This window comes from Nerophis lumbriciformis, linkage group LG14 (genome assembly GCF_033978685.3).
Source record: "Nerophis lumbriciformis linkage group LG14, RoL_Nlum_v2.1, whole genome shotgun sequence".
In the NCBI taxonomy this organism is placed as follows: Eukaryota; Metazoa; Chordata; class Actinopteri; order Syngnathiformes; family Syngnathidae; genus Nerophis; species Nerophis lumbriciformis.
Window position 1 is genome coordinate 39,797,239 of NC_084561.2, and position 22,319 is coordinate 39,819,557.

At 38.9% G+C, this 22,319-nt stretch overlaps 1 protein-coding gene across 4 annotated transcripts in view; it reads left to right on the forward strand.

The window, feature by feature from the left end:
* fnbp1l (formin binding protein 1-like) overlaps positions 1 to 22,319 on the forward strand; it is a 150,008-nt gene that overhangs the window by 115,561 nt on the left and 12,128 nt on the right. For 2 of the 4 annotated variants that reach the window (XM_061975521.2, XM_061975519.2), the window contains exons 9-15: positions 728 to 952; positions 9,305 to 9,478; positions 10,368 to 10,382; positions 13,328 to 13,437; positions 14,516 to 14,648; positions 18,151 to 18,242; positions 20,234 to 20,409. In XM_061975521.2, coding sequence (XP_061831505.2) covers positions 728 to 952; positions 9,305 to 9,478; positions 10,368 to 10,382; positions 13,328 to 13,437; positions 14,516 to 14,648; positions 18,151 to 18,242; positions 20,234 to 20,409 — 925 coding nt within the window. The remainder of the gene's footprint in view (positions 1 to 727; positions 953 to 9,304; positions 9,479 to 10,367; positions 10,383 to 13,327; positions 13,438 to 14,515; positions 14,649 to 18,150; positions 18,243 to 20,233; positions 20,410 to 22,319) is intronic. The other 2 variants (XM_061975522.2, XM_061975523.2) reach the window with 2 other exon arrangements.

The following is a 22,319-nucleotide window of genomic DNA, read 5'->3' on the forward strand; positions in this document are numbered from 1 at the left end:
ACATACCGGTAATAGTAAGAGTCCAGTCCATAGTGGGGTCAGCAGGACACCATCCCGAGCGGAGACGGGTCAGCAGCGCAGAGATGTTCCCAGCCGATGCACAGGCGAGCGGTCCACCCCGGGTCCCGACTCTGGACAGCCAACACTTCATCCATGGCCACCGGACCTGGATGAAGTATCAGGATTATCTCAGGGAGAGCATGTCGCAAATTCCAAGCTGCTGTTTTGAGGCATGTTAAAAAAAAATAATGCACTTTGTGACTTCAATAATAAATATGGCAGTGCCATGTTGGCATTTTCTTTCCATAACTGGAGTTGAAGTTGTTCTCTTATTTTGGAAAACCTTGTTTTTGATTGATTGATTGAAACTTGTATTAGTAGATTGCACAGTACAGTGCATATTCCGTACAATTGACCACTAAACGGCAACACCCGAATAAGTTTTTCAACTTGTTTAAGTCGGGGTCCACGTTAATCAATTCATGGTAAAGTTACATTGTTTAATGCATCCAGCGGGACATCACAACAAAATTAGGCATAATAATGTGTTAATCCCACAACTATATGTATCGGTATCGGTTGATATCGGAATCGGTAATATAACAATGGCAAAAAAGCCATTATCGGACATCTCTAATAATCACCCCAAATCTCGGAGCCAACGGATGCTTTTACAAGTTTTGTCTTTGTAATTTTGTCTTAATTGATATTACTGTTCTTCCTCCAGGATTCGGCGATTGTCGTGGAGTCCTTTAAGTCTGGCTTCGACCCTCCTGGCGATTTCCCTTTTGAAGACTTCAGTCAGAATCTAAGTAGAACAGGGTCAGATGGGACCATCAGCAGTAATACGCCCAAAGGGGACAGGGATGCGGCCCCGGGGCCACGACCAGACCCAAAACACACAATGAGCAAAGCCAAGAACAAACTCTGGCTTTTTGGCAAGAAACCAAAGGTACTCCAATTGTCTGTAATTTTTATGTTGTTAATTATTGTATTCATCTAATGAGGCAGGAAAATATGTTTTCACGCAACTAAAACACAGACCGTTAATTAACACTATCAGAAGAACATTTTATTTAATAATGCATTCAAAAACATTTACAGTCTTCATTACTTTGTCTCATGCAAGTTTTTATTAGTTCTTCCTTATTTGACTTTACTTGAAAGGTTTTTGTCACCTGTTCAGTGTTTGTCTCAAATCTTTGCTAAGCTTACGGACCTTGCCCTTCTCCATAAAAACACGGTTGGTTAATGATTATTCTTCTGCTGGTAGTGTATATGCGAGTTGTGCAGTGCACTGCAAAAAGTCAGTGTTCAAAAACAAGAAAAAATTAAATAAAAATTAGAGGTATTTTATTTGAACTAAGCAAAATGATCTGCCAATAGAACAAGAAAATTCGGCTTGTCAAGACGTTCCAAAACAAGTAAAATTAGCTAACCTCAATGACCCCAAAAATACCTTAAAATAAGTATATTCTCACTAATAACAAGTGCACTTTTCTTGCACTGCAAAAACTGAAATCTAAGTAAGATTAAATATCTCAAATAAGGGTGATATTTGCTTATTTTCTGTCTGATAAGATCATTTTTCTCACTAAGCAGATGTTATGTTAGAGTGTTTTACTTGTTTTAAGTGTTTTGGTCCTAAATGATCTCAGTAAGATATTACAGCTTGTTGCTGAGATTTGATGACCTATATTGAGTAACAGTGACGTGCAGTCACTAGAGGCGGGGCCTCACCTGCCATGGAAAGAAAAAAAATGTAAAAAGAAAAAAAAAAAATTAAATTGTTATATGTATCCAGTGATTATACTATAAAGTTATTTTCCTGACTTTTTTTGCTGAGCGATCATAAAACGGCTGCAAAAGACGCACTGGCTGAGGCTCGCCTCCTGCACCCCCGCCGTAGAATTGTTATATCAACTAAAGCCCACAATTATTCTTTCTACGTGCAAGATTGAATCTACTTTAAAAAATAATTTCATAAGAAGCCAAAAAGTGCAAAAACAATAATGTTGGTGTTGGAGGAGTTGTGAATGACTGCAGGGACACAACATTAGATACACCTGCAGACTGCAGGTGTACCTAATTCACAACTCCTCCAACACGAACATTATTGTTTTTGCACTTTTTGGCTTCTTATTAAATAACTTTTGTAACCTATTTTTATGGGCTTTCCTCTTTGTGATGTTAAGTTCCTGTTATGCGCTGTTATACAGTATATGCCTTGAGCTCTTATTTTGAAGGCGCTAAGAGCGGAAGTGATGTCACGTTGCGGAGGTTTTTGAAAGAAGGTAAATAAAGTGGTCCTCGTGTAAACTGGAGCCTCCGTGTTTATTTTGTAGTTTCATACAGTATAGGCGACATTTATAAACCCTCGGTTACACTTTTTTAAATAGATTCAATCTTGCACGTGGAAAGTTTAAGTGAGGGCTTTAGTTGCGGCGCATGGACTTAATTTCTAAGTAAAGGTAAGACCATAATAACGTTTTTTTTATTAAATGTGCTTTTTTGTGTGCTACAGTTTGTATGTGTAAAGTTAAAGTTAAGTTAAAGTGCCAATGATTGTCACACACACACTAGGTGTAATGAAATTTGTCGTCTGCATTTGACCCATCCCCTGGTTCACCCCCTGGGAGGTGAGGGGGGCAGTGGGGAGCAGTGGGCAGCAGCGGCGCCGCGCCTGGGAATCATTTTTGGTGATTTAACCCCCAATTCCAAGCCTTGATGCTGAGTGCCAAGCAGGGAAGAATGCTGGTATGAGCTTTTAAACATAACCCGTTAACTGCTGCCAATCAAATGGTGAATAAGATACTCTTTAGGGTTCATATGTTTGTAAATCTGACTGTGATGAAGTCAGTGCCTCACCAGCCATCAACCTCACCGCACGTCACTGTTGAGTAAAACATGCTTGAAACTAGAATATCAACTGTTGCAAAGCTGTGTCATCAACACTCACAAGTATAAAACTACTTTTTTAAAGTAATAATTTCTTACTTCAAGCATGAAAAAAAAATGTATAAAGCCGAGCGCATATCATTATGTCAAGATAATGGCACTAGCATTTACTTATTTAAGAATACTTTTCAACATATTGAGCAAAAAGGTAAAAAAAAATTTCTACCAAGAAAATTGCAATTGTTATTAGTGAGAATATACTTATTTTAAGGTATTTTTGGGTTCATTGAGGTTAGCTAATTTTACTTGTTTTGGAAAGTCTTGACAAGCCAGATTTTCTTGTTCTATTGGCAGATAATTTTGCTTAGTTCAAGTAAAATACCCCTAATTATTTTAATTTTTTAAAAATTTTTTAACACTGACTTTTTCCGGTGTGGTAGAAAAAAAAGAGACCTTTTTGCTCAATATGTTGAAAAATATTCTTAAATTAAGTAAATGCTAGTGCCATTATCTTGACATAATGATATGCGCTCGGCATCATGATTTTTTTTTTTGATGCTTGAAGTAAGAAATGATTACTATAAAAGTAGTTTTCCTACTTGTGAGTGTTAATGACACAGCTTTGCAACAGTTGATATTCTAGTTTCAAGCATGTTTTACTCAATATAGGTCATAAAGTCTCAGCAACAAGCTGTAATATCTTACTGAGATCATTTAGGACCAAAACCCTTAAAACAAGTAAAACACAAAAATTATCTTATCAGACAGATAATAAGCAAGTATCACCCTTATTTGAGATATTTAATCATACCGTATTTTCCGCACCATAAGCCGCCCTGGGTTATTAGCCGCACCTTCAATGAACGGCATATTTCAAAACTTTGTTCACCTATAAGCCGACCCCGTGTTATAAGCCGCATCTAACTGCGCTAAAGGGAATGTCAAAAAAACAGTCAGATAGGTCAGTCAAACTTTAATAATATATTAAAAACCAGCGTTCTAACAACTCTGTTCACTCCCAAAATGTACGGTAATGTGCAAATGTGCAATCACAAACATAGTAAAATTCAAAATAGTGCAGAGCAATAGCAATCAATAACTTAATGTTGCTCGAACATTAATGTCACAACACACAAAATAAACATAACGCTCACTTTCTGAAGTTATTCTTCATTCATAAATCCCTCGAATTCTTCTCCTTCGGTGTCCGAATTAAAAAGTTGGGCGAATACGGGATCCAAAATGGCCGGCTCCGTCTCGTCGAAGTCATCGGAGTCAATGTCGCTGTTGCCTTCTTTCGAATAGTGATGGTGCTGACACTTCTGCTTGCTGCTCTCTGCTCAACAACCCACTGTTCGAGTTTGTCCTCCAACAGTTGCCATCTTGCTTTGTTCCCTCGGAAACTCTGTTTTGTCTTCTTTACCTGGCGCAGGTCATCTTGTTGCTTCCTCCACCTACGCACCATTGATTCATTTATGTTATATTCTCTTGCTGCTGCTCTATTTCCGTGTTCTTCGGCATGACTTATTGCCTTAAGTTTAAATTCTGCGTTATACGCGTGTCGCTTAGTAGGAGCCATTTTGTGGTCTTTACAGATGTAAACACACAAAGGAAATGAAACGTAATACCCGCGCGCTTCTTCTTCTACGGGGGCGGGTGGTTGCTTACCGTAGAAGAAGAAGCGCTTCTTCTTCTTCTCAGGGGGGCGGGTGGTTGCTTACCATAGAAGATTACGGGGGCGGGTGGTTGCTTACCATAGAAGAAGAAGCGCTTCCTCTTCTACGGGGAAAAAAGATGGCGGCTGTTTACCGTAGTTGCGAGACCGAAACTTTATGAAAATAAATATTTATATTAATCCATATATAAGGCGCACCGGGTTATAAGCCGCACTGTCAGCTTTTGTGAAAATTTGTGGTTTTTAGGTGCGGCTTATAGTGCGGAAAATACGGTACTTAGATTTCAGTTTTTGCAGTGTGGATTGTAGGTCCATAGTAAATATGAATGACCTAAATTGAAAAACTTACCTCAATCTAATTGGAATTTTAAGGCGTTGAAATAATGTAATTTTGCAAATTCTAATTGTATTAAGAATTTAACTCGATTTTTTACTTTGACAGTGACCAAACAATCGCTGGAACAAAATTATCAAACCAGTTAATTGGAAAGTTGTTTTTAAATTGCTTAAATTCTTTGTTAATGTCATTAAAAATGTGTACCGGTACATGCAGGGCTATTTAACTGCAAGTTTATCTCAAAACTTGGGAAGCAAATTCCTGAAATTACTAGAGTGCTCCCATTGTATAGAGGAACTTGAGTTTGAGTTTGAGTTTATTTCGAACATGCAAGCATACAACATGATACATCACAGTTTCCAGTTTCTCTTTTCAACTTGGACCACCATTTAAATCATGGGTGTCAAACTCTGGTCCCCCGTGTAATTTCATTTGGCCCTTGAGGCAATATCAAATTAACATTAGAGCTGGCCCGCCGGTATTATACAGCGGGGACAACAATATTGGGGGCGTGCCTTCAACGCACTACCTTTAGCGTCCTCCACAAGCTCTCGTCACGTCTGCTTTTCCTCCATACAAGCAGCGTGCCGGCCCAATCACATATTATATGCGGCCTATACACACGCACACAAATGTATGCAAAGCATACTTAGTCAACAGCCATACAGGTCACACTTGAGGGTGGCCATATAAACAACTTTAACACTGTTACAAATATGCGCCACACTGTGAACCCACACCAAACAAGAATGATAATGTTCATTTTAGAATTGATTTTAAAACCTTGCTGTTTGTTTTTAAAGCTTTACATGGACTGGCACCTCAGTATATCTCGGACCTCAATCCTGCGCGTGCTCTGAGGTCCGAGAGCCAGCTCCAGCTCGTGGTGTCCAAGACGAGACTTAAAACCAGGGTAGACAGGGCCTTCTCTGTGGTCGGCCCTAAGCTCTGGAACACTCTGCCCCTCCATGTTCGAACTGCTCCCACAGTGGAGTGTTTTAAGTCTCGTCTTAAGACCCACTTTTATTCTCTGGCTTTTAACACTACGTGAGTTGTGTGGTCCTCTGTTGTCCTCTGTTTTTAAAATTTTGATTTCTATTTACTGTTTTAATTGGTTTTACCCTTTTGAAATTGTTTTTAATCATATTTATTTTATATTGTTTTTAATTGTGTTTAATATTGTTGTGCAGCACTTTGGAAACATTTTGTTGTTTAAATGTGCTATATAAACAATGTGGATTGGATTGGATTGGACAAACACATTTCGGGAGAACATCCGCACCGTAACACAACATAAACACTACAGAACAAATACCCAGAAGCCCTTGCAGCACTAACTCTTCCGGAACGCTACAATATACACCCACCCGTCCACCTTAACTTTTTGAAAGTTGATTTTGCTCTATTAAGTTGTATAAGCGTTGCTTGTTCCAGATTCAGTGTTAAAGCAAGTCAGTGTAGCAATAATTAACGTTTTATTCATGCACTTTCTCTTGCTACTTCAAGGCTTGAATGTTTGATTCATTCATTATTGTTATTATATTTTCAAATTTATTATTAGCCTGTGGAAAAAGTTTATTTTGATATTTACCTCAGAAGGCTGCTAATAGAAAAGAGGCATTAAATGTTTATTTAAATTTTATTTGATATGCCATTGATATTTTTAAATTATTATTTGAAACTCGATTTTGCATGTCACTATAAAGCATACTTGCCAACCCTCCCGAATTTTCCGGGAGACTCCCGAAATTCAGCGCCTCTCCCAAAAACCTCCCGGGACAAATTTTCTCCCGAAATTCAGCTGGAGCTGGAGGCCACGCCCCCTCCAGCTCCATGCGACCTGAGTGAGGACAGCCTTTTTTTCATGACGGGAGGACAACAGGGTGACAAGAACTAAATCATCCAGACTAGAGATAAATTGTATTATTATGTTTATCTTACCTAAAAATAAATATATATATTAAAAAAAATAAATAAAAATGTTTACTATATTTTGCTAAAAACATCAAAATTAATTATATTTGTATTTGTATTTTTTCTGACTCCTTATTACATTCAGCCATAGAATTATACATTAAAATAAACATATTTGAAATAATTCATTTTAAATGATCATAATAATTTATTTATAATGACCATATTTAATTATTAAAATAATTGCTTGTTTATCAACAATTTTAACATTTTATTCATTACATTTTGAAGCTCTCAGAAGTCAAGTTATGTTATATTCCTTAATATTTATTTATGCAAGTTTGAAGTATCAATTATCTAAACACAGTTTTGTTTGCATATTTTCAGGATTTATGTATATATATATATATATATATATATATATATATATATATATATATATATATATATATATACAGGTAAAAGCCAGTAAATTAGGTTATTTTGAAAAACTTGATTTATTTCTGTAATTGCATTCAAAAGGTGTAACTTGTACATTATATTTATTCATTGCACACAGACTGATGCATTCAAATGTTTATTTCATTTAATTTTGATGATTTGAAGTGGCAACAAATGAAAATCCAAAATTCCGTGTGTCACAAAATTAGAATATTACTAAAGGCTAATACAAAAAAGGGATTTTTAGAAATGTTGGCCAACTGAAAAGTATGAAAATGAAAAATATGAGCATGTACAATACTCAATACTCGGTTGGAGCTCCTTTTGCCTCAATTACTGCGTTAATGCGGCGTGGCATGGAGTCGATGAGTTTCTGGCACTGCTCAGGTGTTATGAGAGCCCAGGTTGCTCTGATAGTGGCCTTCAACTCTTCTGCGTTTTTGGGTCTGGCATTCTGCATCTTCCTTTTCACAATACCCCACAGATTTTCTATGGGGCTAAGGTCAGGGGAGTTGGCGGGCCAATTTAGAACAGAAATACCATGGTCCGTAAACCAGGCACGGGTAGATTTTGCGCTGTGTGCAGGCGCCAAGTCCTGTTGGGACTTGAAATCTCCATCTCCATAGAGCAGGTCAGCAGCAGGAAGCATGAAGTGCTCTAAAACTTGCTGGTAGACGGCTGCGTTGACCCTGGATCTCAGGAAACAGAGTGGACCGACACCAGCAGATGACATGGCACCCCAAACCATCACCCAACCATGCAAATTTTGCATTTCCTTTGGAAATCGAGGTCCCAGAGTCTGGAGGAAGACAGGAGAGGCACAGGATCCACGTTGCCTGAAGTCTAGTGTAAAGTTTCCACCATCAGTGATGGTTTGGGGTGCCATGTCATCTGCTGGTGTCGGTCCACTCTGTTTCCTGAGATCCAGGGTCAACGCAGCCGTCTACCAGCAAGTTTTAGAGCACTTCATGCTTCCTGCTGCTGACCTGCTCTATGGAGATGGAGATTTCAAGTTCCAACAGGACTTGGCGCCTGCACACAGCGCAAAATCTACCCGTGCCTGGTTTACGGACCATGGTATTTCTGTTCTAAATTGGCCCGCCAACTCCCCTGACCTTAGCCCCATAGAAAATCTGTGGGGTATTGTGAAAAGGAAGATGCAGAATGCCAGACCCAAAAACGCAGAAGAGTTGAAGGCCACTATCAGAGCAACCTGGGCTCTCATAACACCTGAGCAGTGCCAGAAACTCATCGACTCCATGCCACGCCGCATTAACGCAGTAATTGAGGCAAAAGAAGCTCCAACCAAGTATTGAGTATTGTACATGCTCATATTTTTCATTTTCATACTTTTCAGTTGGCCAACATTTCTAAAAATCCCTTTTTTTGTATTAGCCTTAAGTAATATTCTAATTTTGTGACACACGGAATTTTGGATTTTCATTTGTTGCCACTTCAAATCATCAAAATTAAATGAAATAAACATTTGAATGCATCAGTCTGTGTGCAATGAATAAATATAATGTACAAGTTACACCTTTTGAATGCAATTACTGAAATAAATCAAGTTTTTCAAAATATTCTAATTTACTGGCTTTTACCTGTGTGTGTATATATATATATATACTGGTATATGAAATACTTGACTAGGTGAATTCTAGCTGTCAATATACTCCTCCCCTCTTAAACACGCCCCCCTCCCGAAATTGGAGGTCTCAAGGTTGGCAAGTATGCTATAAAGTTATATAAGCCTCGCTTGTTCAATATTCAATACAAAACTTGTTTGGGTCCCTATTAAAAGGTTAATTTGTTCAACCTTAGCCCGCGGCTTTGTTCAGTTTTAAATTTTGGCCCACTCTGTATTTGAGTTTGACACCCCGGATTTAAATGCGGGGGGAAATCAAAGGTGTCATAAAAGACAGCAGTTTATTGTCATAACTGCGCAGATTCTGCCTCTCAAGATGAGAAACTTTACAAAGTGTCCAAAGAATGTGTCATCCTGATTTATTGTTTTATCCTGTCTCCCTACTCCCTACCAGTCCCCTACTTCCTCTCCTCCTCCACCACCTTCCTCCTCCTCCTCCTCCCGCCCACGATCCTCACAACTTTTCCCTCCAAACCGGTTCAGCTCTGACCGAGTGACACAATATCTGTCTGAGATAAAGACGACAGTACCCAGAATCCCCCAGAACTTGAAAGGCCTGAGAAGAGGGGTGAGCCAGGAAGTATAATTGTGACCTTGACTTATCTTAGAGGCTGTGTTACCTTGATGACTTAGTGGTTTTTAACTACAGGATGTCTGCAGGTCATGAAAAGGCGTTTTTTGAATCATTAAGTGATGCTTACAAAATATGCTGCAGCAGTCAGCATTGTTTCAAAATTTGACTTGATGACACTTGCAAACACCCTGCTGTAGTCTGTCTTCTCCACTTATCTATTGTGTTCTTCTTTGGTATCTATTCTGTCTGTGTTTTCCTCTCCAATTATGAACGAGACAGATTTCTGCCACACTCACAAGAAGGAAGGCTGGCGATTGACCATTTGTGTGAGGGATTTTTACGGGTTTCTGGTTGCAGTGGTGATGTCTCTGTCACATCAGATGTGCCGTGCTGTTGTGTGTCTTGCAGAGTTTGCGTTCGGGTGTGTTTGTGTGGCTTAGTTCCAATGACAGTGCTTTGTTACACACTTAACAAACACAAAAGACAAAGCTTTTTCTTTGGCTTTAGCTTTTGTCATATGTGTTGAGTGGCTCTCAGTTGAAGAAACTGGAAAAAAAATGCTTCACAGAGCAGTGACTCTTATATCTCATGTGGAAAAATGCAGCAGAGCATTGCAAAAATGTTCTGCGTGAATTCATGATAAAGGTCAGAACAAGTATTACTTTACTATATCATCAGTCAAGAAGTCTAAAATACAATATATTTTCTATTGAAAATGGGAAATTAATTTATGGAACATGAACTATTTGAGTCACACATCTGGATGAAGAGCTGAGCTGGTTGCTGGACTTTGACTTATAAACTATATGGCTACCTCACATCTAACCAGAATCCTTTGTTGTCTGCTTGCTTTTGCTGGATTTGGTAATGTTTTATGGCCCAGTGGTCTGTCAAGATGGTAAGTGTGTGTTTAGATGATGATGGTAAGTGTGTGTTTAGATGATAGCCTTCTAGACATCCAACAAATTAGCCTGCAGAATAAAATACATTATGTCCCAGGTAGAATTGTATTTTTCTCTTCAACATATAGAAGCTGTTTTGATCCCATAAAAACACCATCCATCCATCTTCTTCCGCTTATCCGAGGTCGGGTCACGGGGGCAGCAGCCTAAGCAGGGAAGCCCAGACTTCCCTCTCCCCAGCCACTTCGTCCAGCTCTTCCTGTGGGACCCCGAGGCGTTCCCAGGCCAGCCGGGGGACATAGTCTTCCCAACGTGTCCTGGGTCTTCCCCGCGGCCTCCTACCGGTCGGACGTGCCCTAAACACCTCCCTAGGGAGGCGTTCGGGTGGCATCCTGACCAGATGCCCGAACCACCTCATCTGGCTCCTCTCCATGTGGAGGAGCAGCGGCTTTACTTTGAGCTCCCCCCGGATGACAGAGCTTCTCACCCTATCTCTAAGGGAGAGCCCCGCCACCCGGCGGAGGAAACTCATTTCGGCCGCTTGTACCCGTGATCTTGTCCTTTCGGTCATAACCCAAAGCTCATGACCATAGGTGAGGATGGGAACGTAGATCGACCGGTAAGTTGAGAGCTTTGCCTTCCGGCTCAGCTCCTTCTTCACCACAACGGATCGATACAGCGTCCGCATTACTGAAGACGCCGCACCGATCCGCCTGTCGATCTCACGATCCACTTTTCCCTCACTCGTGAACAAGACTCCGAGGTACTAATATTAATATTAATATTATATGTTTGTATTAATTATTTGGATTTTTATTAAGGATCCCCATTAGCTGGTTGCCACAACAACCCACTAGTCTTCCTGGGGTCCACAAACTCAATACAATTACAAGTAAAAGCATACAATTATAACTACATAATACAGAAAAAAATAAAAGCATCAATAAGAACACAAGCAAACAATTTACAGTCACAGAATAATAATAACACTTGAGTTTATTACCCACAAGAGTAACATTTGCCCCTGGTGTATCAATACAATTAATATTGGTTAATATTATTAATTTATTAATAATTTTCATTCATATATTTATTATTTTGTACTGTTAGTTTGTTACTGTTATTTATGACAGTAATAAATAACACATTAAAATCTCTTAAGGAATGTCTGTGATTTTATACATTTTCTGATGTGAAATTAATCATTATAATAATTTATTAATTTATTATTATAATAATCGTGAAACCATGATTATTACTCCTACAGTCAAAATCTATAATCATTGCAGGTTGTACCATGAATTGATTAACGTGGACCCCGACTTAAACAAGTTGAAAAACTTATTCGGGTGTTACCATTTAGTGGTCAATTGTACGGAATATGTACTTCACTGTGCAACCTACTAATAAAAGTCTCAATCAATCAATCAGCTCGTGTGCAGAGGATTGCATCACTTAAAGGAGCAAAATAGAGAGTGCATCCATTTAGCGTGTCTGTCGTCATTAATATGCAGAATGTATGCCGATTAGAGATGTCCGATAATGGCTTTTTTGCCGATATCCTTGCTGCTCCGCCGCTCCCAGTTTGTGGAATACTCTCCCTGACCACCTGAGGGCACCACAGACTGTGGATGCTTTTAAAAAAGGCTTAAAAACCCTTCTTTTTAAAAAAGCCTTTTTTTTTTTTAGATATATGCATACTATTTCTAGCTATTTGGCTGTTCTAGTTTTTATTTTTATTTATTTTTTATTACCTTTTTATTTTAATTTTTTTAATACACTGTAGCACTTTGAGGTTGTTTACTCAATGTAAAGTGCTTTTTACAAATAAAATCTATTATTATTATTATTATATCCGAAATTCCGTTATTGTCCAACTCTTAATTACCGATTCCGATATCAACCGATACCGATATATACGGTCGTGAAATATTTGTATCATGAATCAATTTAAGTGGACCCCGACTTAAACAAGTTGGAAAACTTATTCGAGTGTTACCATTCAGTGGTCAATTGTACGGAATATGTACTTCACTGTGCAACCTACTAATAAAAGTCTCAATCAATCAATCAATCAGCTCGTGTGCAGAGGATTGCATCACTTAAAGGAGCAAAATAGAGAGTGCATCCATTTAGCGTGTCTGTCGTCATTAATATGCAGAATGTATGCCGATTAGAGATGTCCAATAATGGCTTTTTTGTCGAGCTGCTCCGCCGCTCCCAGTTTGTGGAACGCTCTCCCTGACCACCTGAGGGCACCACATACTGTGGATGCTTTTAACAAAAGGCTTAAAAACCCTCCTTTTTAAAAAAGCCTTTTTTTTTTTTTTTTAGATATATGTATACTACTTCTAGCTGTTCTAGTTTTTATTTTTATTTATTATTTATTATCTTTTTATTTTATTTATTTATTTATTTTTAATACACTGTAGCACTCTGAGGTTGTTTACTCAATGTAACGTGCTTTTTAAAAATAAAATCTATTATTATTATATCCGAAATTCCGATATTGTCCATCTCTTAATTACCGATTCCGATATCAACCGATAACGATATATACAGTCGTGGAATTAACACATTATTATGCCTAATTTTGTTGTGACGCCCCGCTGGGTGCATTAAACAATGTAACAAGGTTTTCCAAAATAAATCAACTCAAGTTATGGAAAACAAATGCCAACATGGCACTGCCATATTTATTATTGAAGTCACAAAGTGCATTATTTTTTTTAACATGCCTCAAAAGAGCAGCTTGGAATTTGGGACATGCTCTCCCTGAGAGAGTACTGTACTGTGCAATCTACTAATAAAAGTTCCAATCAATCAATCAGTGCATGCCTACTACAGACCACTGCATCATATCTGTATCAGGACTAATTTAATCCAAGGGAAGAAAGTGTAATTTCGCTTCATAACAGTTTTTTACTTGTCTTTTCACCAGGCCCCATCGGTGGAGGACTACAGCCACTTACCCCCTGAGCAGAGGAGGAAGAGGTTGCAGCAGAGAATTGACGAACTTAATAAAGAGCTCCAGAAACAGATGGATCAGAGGTTGTGTACTTACCCATTGTTTTTTTTAGTCCCCCCACACAATCATACAAATGTTGTGTTTGATACTTTCATCAACATCTTCTGTATGGTTATTGGCTTTTATTGCAAAGGTAGATATTAATCAGATGATGAGAGGTTTTATAGATAAACATTTGTTGCAGGATTAATATTGTACAGCATACTTGCCAACCTTGAGACCTCCAATTTCGGGAGGTGGGGGGTGGGTGCGGGGGGCGTGGTTAAGAGGGGAGGAGTATATTTACAGCTAGAATTCACCAAATCAAGTATTTCATATATATATATATATATATATATATATATATATATATATATCCCCGCGACCCCGAAGGGAATAAGCGGTAGAAAATGGATGGATGGATGGATGGATATATATATATATATATATATATATATATATATAAGAAATAATTGACTTTCAGTGAATTCTAGCTCTATATATATATATATATATATATATATATATATATATATATATATATATATATATATATATATATATATAAATAAAAGAAATACTTGAATTTCAGTGTTCATTTATTTACACATATACACACACATAACACTCATCTACTCATTGTTGAGTTAAGGGTTGAATTGTCCATCCTTTTTCTATTCTCTGTCACTATCTTTCTAACCATGCTGAACACCCTCTCTGATTATGCATTGCTGTGTGGCACGCACAAAAGTGCTTTCATCAAATGCACTAGATGGCAGTATTGTCCTGTTTAAGAGTGTCACAACATTGCTGTTTACGGCAGACGGACTGCTTTACTGTAGACGTTCTTTATATTGTGGGAAAGCGGACTCAGGTCCGCATGGAGCTGGAGGGAGCGTGGCCTCCAGCTCCGCCTGAATTTCGGGAGATTTTCGGGAGAAAATTTGTCCCGGGAGGTTTTCGGGAGAGGCGCTGAATTTCGGGAGTCTCCCGGAAAATCCGGGAGGGTTGGCAAGTATGTTGTACAGATATACACAGTCAACAATGCATTCTTTTTACTTGTGCGGAGTCTGCTCATTATCAGTTTTCCATGACATCGCTTTGATTTTATTCCTTTGCTAGAGATGCCTTGAACAAAATGAAGGACGTGTATGAAAAAAGTCCACAGATGGGAGACCCTAACAGCCTGCAGCCTAAAATATCAGAGACCATGTGCAACATGGAAAAGCTCCGTTCAGAAATCCACAGACACGAGGTAAAAATCGTCCCATTTCTAAATTACCTTTTGTGTCCAAAATTTTGGAGAAATGTGTTTTGGTGCAACTGCAGCCCTTTTTAGATGAAAATAGCACTTTGCACAGTAATGAATCTGCACTTTTAAAGGTTTTTAATGACTTGCTTTTAATGTCTGATTCTGGCGGCTCTGCCATTTTAGTGCTTTTAGATCTTACAGCTGCCTTTGACATAGTCCACCACACAATTCTTTTAGACCGCCTGAGAGACTGTGTGGGTGTCAGGGGGACTGCATTAGAGTGGTTCAGATCCTACCTGTCAGAGAGGTCCTTCTCTGTCAGGCTGGGGGAACGCCACCTCTTCTTCTGCTCCGCTTTACTGTGGTGTCCCCCAGGGATCTAGTCTAGGCCCCATCCTGTTTGCGCTATATCTCCTCCCTCTTGGAGAGATTTTTAAGAGGCATGGAGTGTCTTATCACTTTTATGCAGACGACTGCCAAATTTATATGCCGATTTCAAAAGGCCACGGCCCCCTGATACCCCTTCTCAACTGTCTATGGCAGGGGTGCTCACACTTTTTCTGCAGGCGAGCTACTTTTCAATTGATCAAGTCGTGGGGATCTACCTCATTCATATATATAATTTATATTTACTTATATATGAAATATATGTTTTTTTTTAACAAGTTAAAGGTGTTTAATGATAATACAAGCATGTTTAACACATGTAGTTAATATTGTTAAAAAATTAAAGGTGTTTAATGATAATACAAGTATGTTTAATACATATAGTTAATATTGTTAACAAGTTAAAGGTGTTTAAAGATAATACAAGCATGTTTAACACATATAGTTAATATTGTTAACAAGTTAAAGGTGTTTAATGATAATACAAGCATGTTTAACACATATAGTTAATATTGTTAATAAGTTAAAGGTGTTTAATGATAATACAAGCATGTTTAACACATATAGTTAATATTGTTAACAAGTTAAAGGGGTTTAAAGATAATACAAGCATGTTTAACACATATAGTTAATATTGTTAACAAGTTAAAGGTGTTTAAAGATAATGCAAGCATGTTTAACACATATAGTTAATATTGTTAACAAGTTAAAGGTGTTTAATGATAATACAAGCATGTTTAACACATAGTTAATATTGTTAATAAATTAAAGGTGTTTAATGATAATACAAGAATGTTTAATACATATAGTTAATATTGTTAACAACTTAAAGGTGTTTAATGATAATACAAGCATGTTTAACACATATAGTTAATATTGTTAACAAGTTAAAGGTGTTTAAAGATAATACAAGCATGTTTAACACATATAGTTAATATTGTTAACAAGTTAAAGGTGTTTAATGATAATACAAGCATGTTTAACACATATAGTTAATATTGTTAACAAGTTAAAGGTGTTTAAAGATAATACAAGCATGTTTAACACATATAGTTAATATTGTTAACAAGTTAAAGGTGTTTAATGATAATACAAGCATGTTTAACACATATAGTTAATATTGTTAACAAGTTAAAGGTGTTTAAAGATAATACAAGCATGTTTAACACATATAGTTAATATTGTTAACAAGTTAAAGGTGTTTAAAGATAATACAAGCATGTTTAACACATATAGTTAATATTGTTAACAAGTTAAAGGTGTTTAATGATAATACAAGCATGTTTAACACATAGTTAATATTGTTAATAAATTAAAGGTGTTTAATGATAATACAAGCATGTTTAACACATATAGATTCCTTTCTTTCATGAAGACAAGAATATAAGTTGGTGTATTACCTGATTCTGATGACTTGCATTGATTGGACAGTGGTGCTGATAATGTTCGCATTTTCGAATGGAGGAGAAAAAAAGTCCTCCTTTCTGTCCAATACCACATGAAAGTGGTTGGTTTTTGGCATCTTATTTGTCCAGCTTCCGTACTCCTTTGTATACACTTTACAAGAAATACATTGTCGGCAAACTCCGTAGCTTGCTAGCTTGTGCACGCCAGCTTTCTGAGACTCTTATTTTGTTAGCGCAATTGTGCAGTCGGTCTTAAGAGTTTTGACGACCGGTACGGCGCCAGAGTCTGTTGAAATAAAGTGTTTCTCGCCTTCCAGTCGGTAATTTTAATGAGCTGGCAGCAGCCAGCGTCATCTCAGAAGACCCTCGGGTGCCGTAAATGTCAACCAAGTGACGAAAGTGACGTCATAGTGAAGATTTATGATCGCTCATTTTTAGGACTATTTTTTTAATGCCTGGCTGGTGATCGACTGACACACCCTCCGAGATCGACCGGTAGCTCGCGATCGACGTAATGAGCACCCCTGGTCTATGCGATGTCAAGGCTTGGTTAGCCCAGAATGTTTTAATAATGAATGAGGGAAAAACGGAATTTTTTAGTTTTTGGTCCGGCCCTCACTGACTTGGGACCATTGCAAAATGATGTGCGTCCCAAAGTCGCCAGCCTTGGCGTCACTATAGACAGCGATTTTAAATTTGACAAACAAGTCAATGGCGTTTTAAAATCGTGTTTTTATCATCTTCGTCTTTTAGCAAAGGTAAAACCGTTTTTATCTTTTAACCTTTTTGAACAAGTCGTGCATGCTTTTATTTCAAGTGGCCTGGACTACTGCAATGCACTTTATGCTGGCATTAGCCAAAAAGCTCTCTCCCGGTTGCAGTTAGTCCAGAACGCGGCAGCACGACTTTTAACAGGGGCCAGGAAACGCGAGCATATAACCCCAATTCTTCAGAGTTTGCACTGGCTCCCTGTTCATTTTAGAATTGATTTTAAAAACCTTGTTGTTTGTTTTTAAAGCTTTACATGGACTGGCACCTCAGTAAATCTCGGACCTCATCCAAATTAACACTCCTGCGCGCGCTCTGAGGTCCGAGAGCCAGTTACAGCTCAAGACCAGACTTAAATCCAGGGGAGACAGGGCCTTCTCTGTGGTCGGCCCTAAGCTCTGGAACACTCTCCATGTTCAAACTGCTCCCACAGTGGAGTGTTTTAAGTCTCATCTTAAGACCCACTTTTATTCTTTGGCTTTTAACACTACGTGAGTTGTGTGGTCCTCTGTTGTCCTCTGTGTTTTTAAAATGTTGATTTTTATTTACTGTTTTAATTGGTTTTACCCTTTAAAATCGTTTTTAATCATATTTATTTTTATATTGGTTTTATATTTATTTATTTATTGTTTTTATTCAGTCATTGGTGGAGCTAAGGATAATATTTTAATATTGTTTTTAATATTGTTGTGCAGCACTTTGGAAACATTTTTGTTGTTTAAATGTGCTATATAAATAAAGTGGATTGGATAAAAAGACTGCTTAAGTCTTTTAAAGTATTATCTTCTCTTGAAAAGTCTTACTTTCCTTCTTGAGCTCAAATGTATGGTACCTCGGATGTGTTAACAGCACCATCTACTGGTCAAATGTGCAAAAACGTTGATCATGCGGTTGTGGTGTAGAGGAACTTTTCTGACCAAAGCAAACACTTGCTCTGTTGACAGAGTTGGTTATCTGAGGTGGAGGGAAAGCAGAGTTCCAGAGACAGGAGGCACAGTGCTGACAACCACCATCACACTCCTCAAGGCAGAGAGAGGTAACACACTTCTTGAACGTTACAATTCACCTGTCTGTGAGTGATAACATACATGCAGAATACAAACCCCGTTTCCATATGAGTTGGGAAATTGTGTTAGGTGTAAATATAAACGGAATACAATGATTTGCAAATCCTTTTCAACCCATATTCAATTGAATGCACTACAAAGACAACATATTTGATGTTCAAACTCATAAACTTAATTTTTTTTTTGCAAATAATAGTTAACTTAGAATTTTATGGCTGCAACACGTGCCAAAGTAGTTGGGAAAGGGCATGTTCACCACTGTGTTACATGGCCTTTCCTTTTAACAACACTCAGTAAACGTTTGGGAACTGAGGAGACACATTTTTGAAGCTTCTCAGGTGGAATTCTTTCCCATTCTTGCTTGATGTACAGCTTAAGTTGTTCAACAGTCCGAGGGTCTCCGTTGTGGTATTTTAGGCTTCATAATGCGCCACACATTTTCAATGGGAGACAGGTCTGGACTACAGGCAGGCCAGTCTAGTACCCACACTCTTTTACTATGAAGCCACGTTGATGTAACACGTGGCTTGGCATTGTCTTGCTGAAATAAGCAGGGGCGTCCATGGTAACGTTGCTTGGATGGCAACATATGTTGCTCCAAAACCTGTATGTACCTTTCAGCATTAATGGCGCCTTCACAGATGTGTAAGTTACCCATGTCTTGGGCACTAACACACCCCCATACCATCACAGATGCTGGCTTTTCAACTTTGCACCTATAACAATCCGGATGGTTCTTTTTCTCTTTGGTCCGGAGGACACGACGTCCACAGTTTCCAAGAACAATTTGAAATGAGGACTCGTCAGACCACAGAACACTTTTCCACTTTGTATCAGTCCATCTTAGATGAGCTCAGGCCCAGCGAAGCCGACGGCATTTCTGGGTGTTGTTGATAAACGGTTTTCGCCTTGCATAGGAGAGTTTTAACTTGCACTTACAGATGTAGCGACCAACTGTAGTTACTGACAGTGGGTTTCTGAAGTGTTCCTGAGCCCATGTGGTGATATCCTTTACGCATTGATGTCGCTTGTTGATGCAGTACAGCATGAGGGATCAAAAGTCACGGGCTTAGCTGCTTACGTGCAGTGATTTCTCCAGATTCTCTGAACCCTTTGATGATGACGGACCGTAGATGGTGAAATCCCTAAATTCCTTGCAATAGCTGGTTGAGAAAGGTTTTTCTTAAACTGTTCAACAATTTGCTCACGCATTTGTTGACAAAGTGGTGACCCTCGCCCCATCCTTGTTTGTGAATGACTGAGCATTTCATGGAATCTACTTTTATACCCAATCATGGCACCCACCTGTTCCCAATTTGCCTGTTCACCTGTGGGATGTTCCAAATACGTGTTTGATGAGCATTCCTCAACTTTATCAGTATTTATTGCCACTTTTCCCAACTTCTTTGTCACGTGTTGCTGGCATCAAATTCCAAAGTTAATGATTTTTTGCAACAACAAAAAATGTTTATCAGTTTGAACATCAACTATGTTGTCTTTGTAGCATATTCAACTGAATATGGGTTGAAAAGGATTTGCAAATCATTGTATTCCGTTTATATTTACATCTAACACAATTTCCCAACTCATATGGAAACGGGGTTTGTAATTGAGATAAATGTCATACATTTGAATTTAATTATATCTATGTAATTGTGTTGCCATAACACCTCAAATGTATTTGAGAATTGTTCCAAGAAACAGAAGTAAGTACTAGATAAGAAATTGCAGTAATTAACAGAGTATTAAAAATATATGTATGCTTTTATGTAATTTAACTCGCTGTGTTATTATTGTAATATAACGGTATGTAATTGAATCTGAATCTTAATATAGAAATTGTATTTTCTGTACAATTGACTTCTGCTAACTTACTAACTTTTTAGGTTCAACGTTCAATCAAAAAGCAAAGCAGCATGTTCAAAAACAAATCTCTCTTCCACTATGCATTTCTCATTAGCCCTGAAGGCAGTTATACAGAAGACACCAGTCAGGAGCATCACTCACCTCAATTCCACTCCAGTCCCCCTCAGCCCGGACAGCCCAATGCTGACCCCCTCGAGTTTGATGATGAATTTGATGACGATGACCCGCTGCCGGTTATTGGACACTGCAAAGCTTTGTACGGCTTTGACGGTAAGCATGCGTATTTGCATACTATATGTCAGGTTCAAACACTGACGACATCTATTAAACAAGACAAGAAGCAAGGAATTAAACAGAGACAGAATCAAATTTGGCTCAATTGAGGAGAGCGCGTCTGGGCTGTACTCTTGTACAGTTTCCATCATGCTCTGGCGAAAGATTGTACGCCTCCTCTTTTATTTGGACTTTCCCTGATTACATGGCAACAGCTGTTTCTAAGGGACGGGGGTCGTAAACAGCCATCGCCTTTGATTACAACAGTTCAAAGAAAAGGTCGTAAAGAGGTCGCCTTTAAGGGAGTCAGGCCCTGCTTCCTCTTTGCTTTGTAGATCTCGGGTCAAGACAATATCTGTCTGTTGATTACAACACATGAAAGAAACAGAACACCTTCATGTTGCTTCCCATCCTACACAGTGGAGTTTTACAAGACTTCTGCTTGGTAGGATTAAAGACAGCTTTTGTCTTCTCGCCGGGAACTCATTGAAACACAAAGTTTTGTGATAACTTAGATACAATTATTCTGACACTATATATTGTTTTATGGTAGTGCGGGGTGCTTGAGTAGAAGCACCTGTACATTTTGTAGTATTTATTTATTTTGCATGCTGTTCTGCAGGCGCATGTGTAGTAAGACTTTGTAAAAAAATAAATAAAAACAAAACAAAACACAATTTAAACACCAAATGACCAAATACACTACATTGCCAAAATTATTTGGCCACCCATCCAAATGATGAGAATCAGGTGTCCTAATCACTTGGCCCGGCCACAGGTGTATAAAATCAAGCACTTTGGCATGGAGACTGTTTCTACAAACATTTGTGAAAGAATGGGCCGCTCTCAGTGATTTCCAGCGTGGAACTGTCATAGGATGCCACCTGTGCAACAAATCCAATCGTGAAATTTTGGGAACAACAGCAACTCAGCCACCAAGTGGTAGGCCACGTAAACTGACAGAGAGGGGTCAGCGGATGCTGTAGCGCATAGTGCAAAGACTTTCTGCACAGTCAGTTGCTACAGAGCTCCAAACTTTATGTGACCTTCCAATTAGCCCACGTACAGTACGCAGAGAGCTTCATGGAATGGGTTTCCATGGCCGAGCAACTGCATCTAAACCATACATCACCAAGTCCAATGCAAAGCGTCGGATGCAGTGGTGTAAAGCACGTCGCCACTGGACTCTAGAACGGTGGAGACATGATCCTCAGAATACAACACTGCAGCTGTCCTCTTATAGGAAGTTTCACCACTTAAATGTTAAATCAAATCCTGCATCTTCTGTGACATTACTGAAAACTGCTATTTAGCAGTAATGAAGTTGTCTGCAACTCCAACTACCATATATAGAAGGATGGAAATCACTTAGGCATCTTCAGAATGGATCTGACTATCATTTAAAAAGGTTTCCCTTTAGGGGACCTGTTTTTTTGTCCCCATACCGTCAGACGTCCCCTAAAGGTGACTGTGTAAACAGAGTGATGTCCCTATTAAGTAAGCATTGCCAGAACACACACACACACACACCTTTTGAATGGGACACAGCTGCGTTAAAGATGGGCTTGGCTCGGCAGCTCCATCCATCCATCCATCCATCCATCCATCCATCTTCTTCCGCTTATCCGAGGTCGGGTCGCGGGGGAAGCAGCCTAAGCAGGGTAGCCCAGACTACCCTCTCCCTAGCCACTTCGTCCAGCTCCTCCCGGGGGATCCCGAGGCGTTCCCAGGCCAGCCGGAAGACATAGTCTTCCCAACGTGTCCTGGGTCTTCCCCGTGGCCTCCTACCGGTCGGACGTGCCCTAAACACCTCCCGAGGGAGGCGATCGGGTGGCATCCTGACCAGATGCCCGAACCACCTCATCTGGCTCCTCTCGATGTGGAGGAGCAGCGGCTTTACTTTGAGC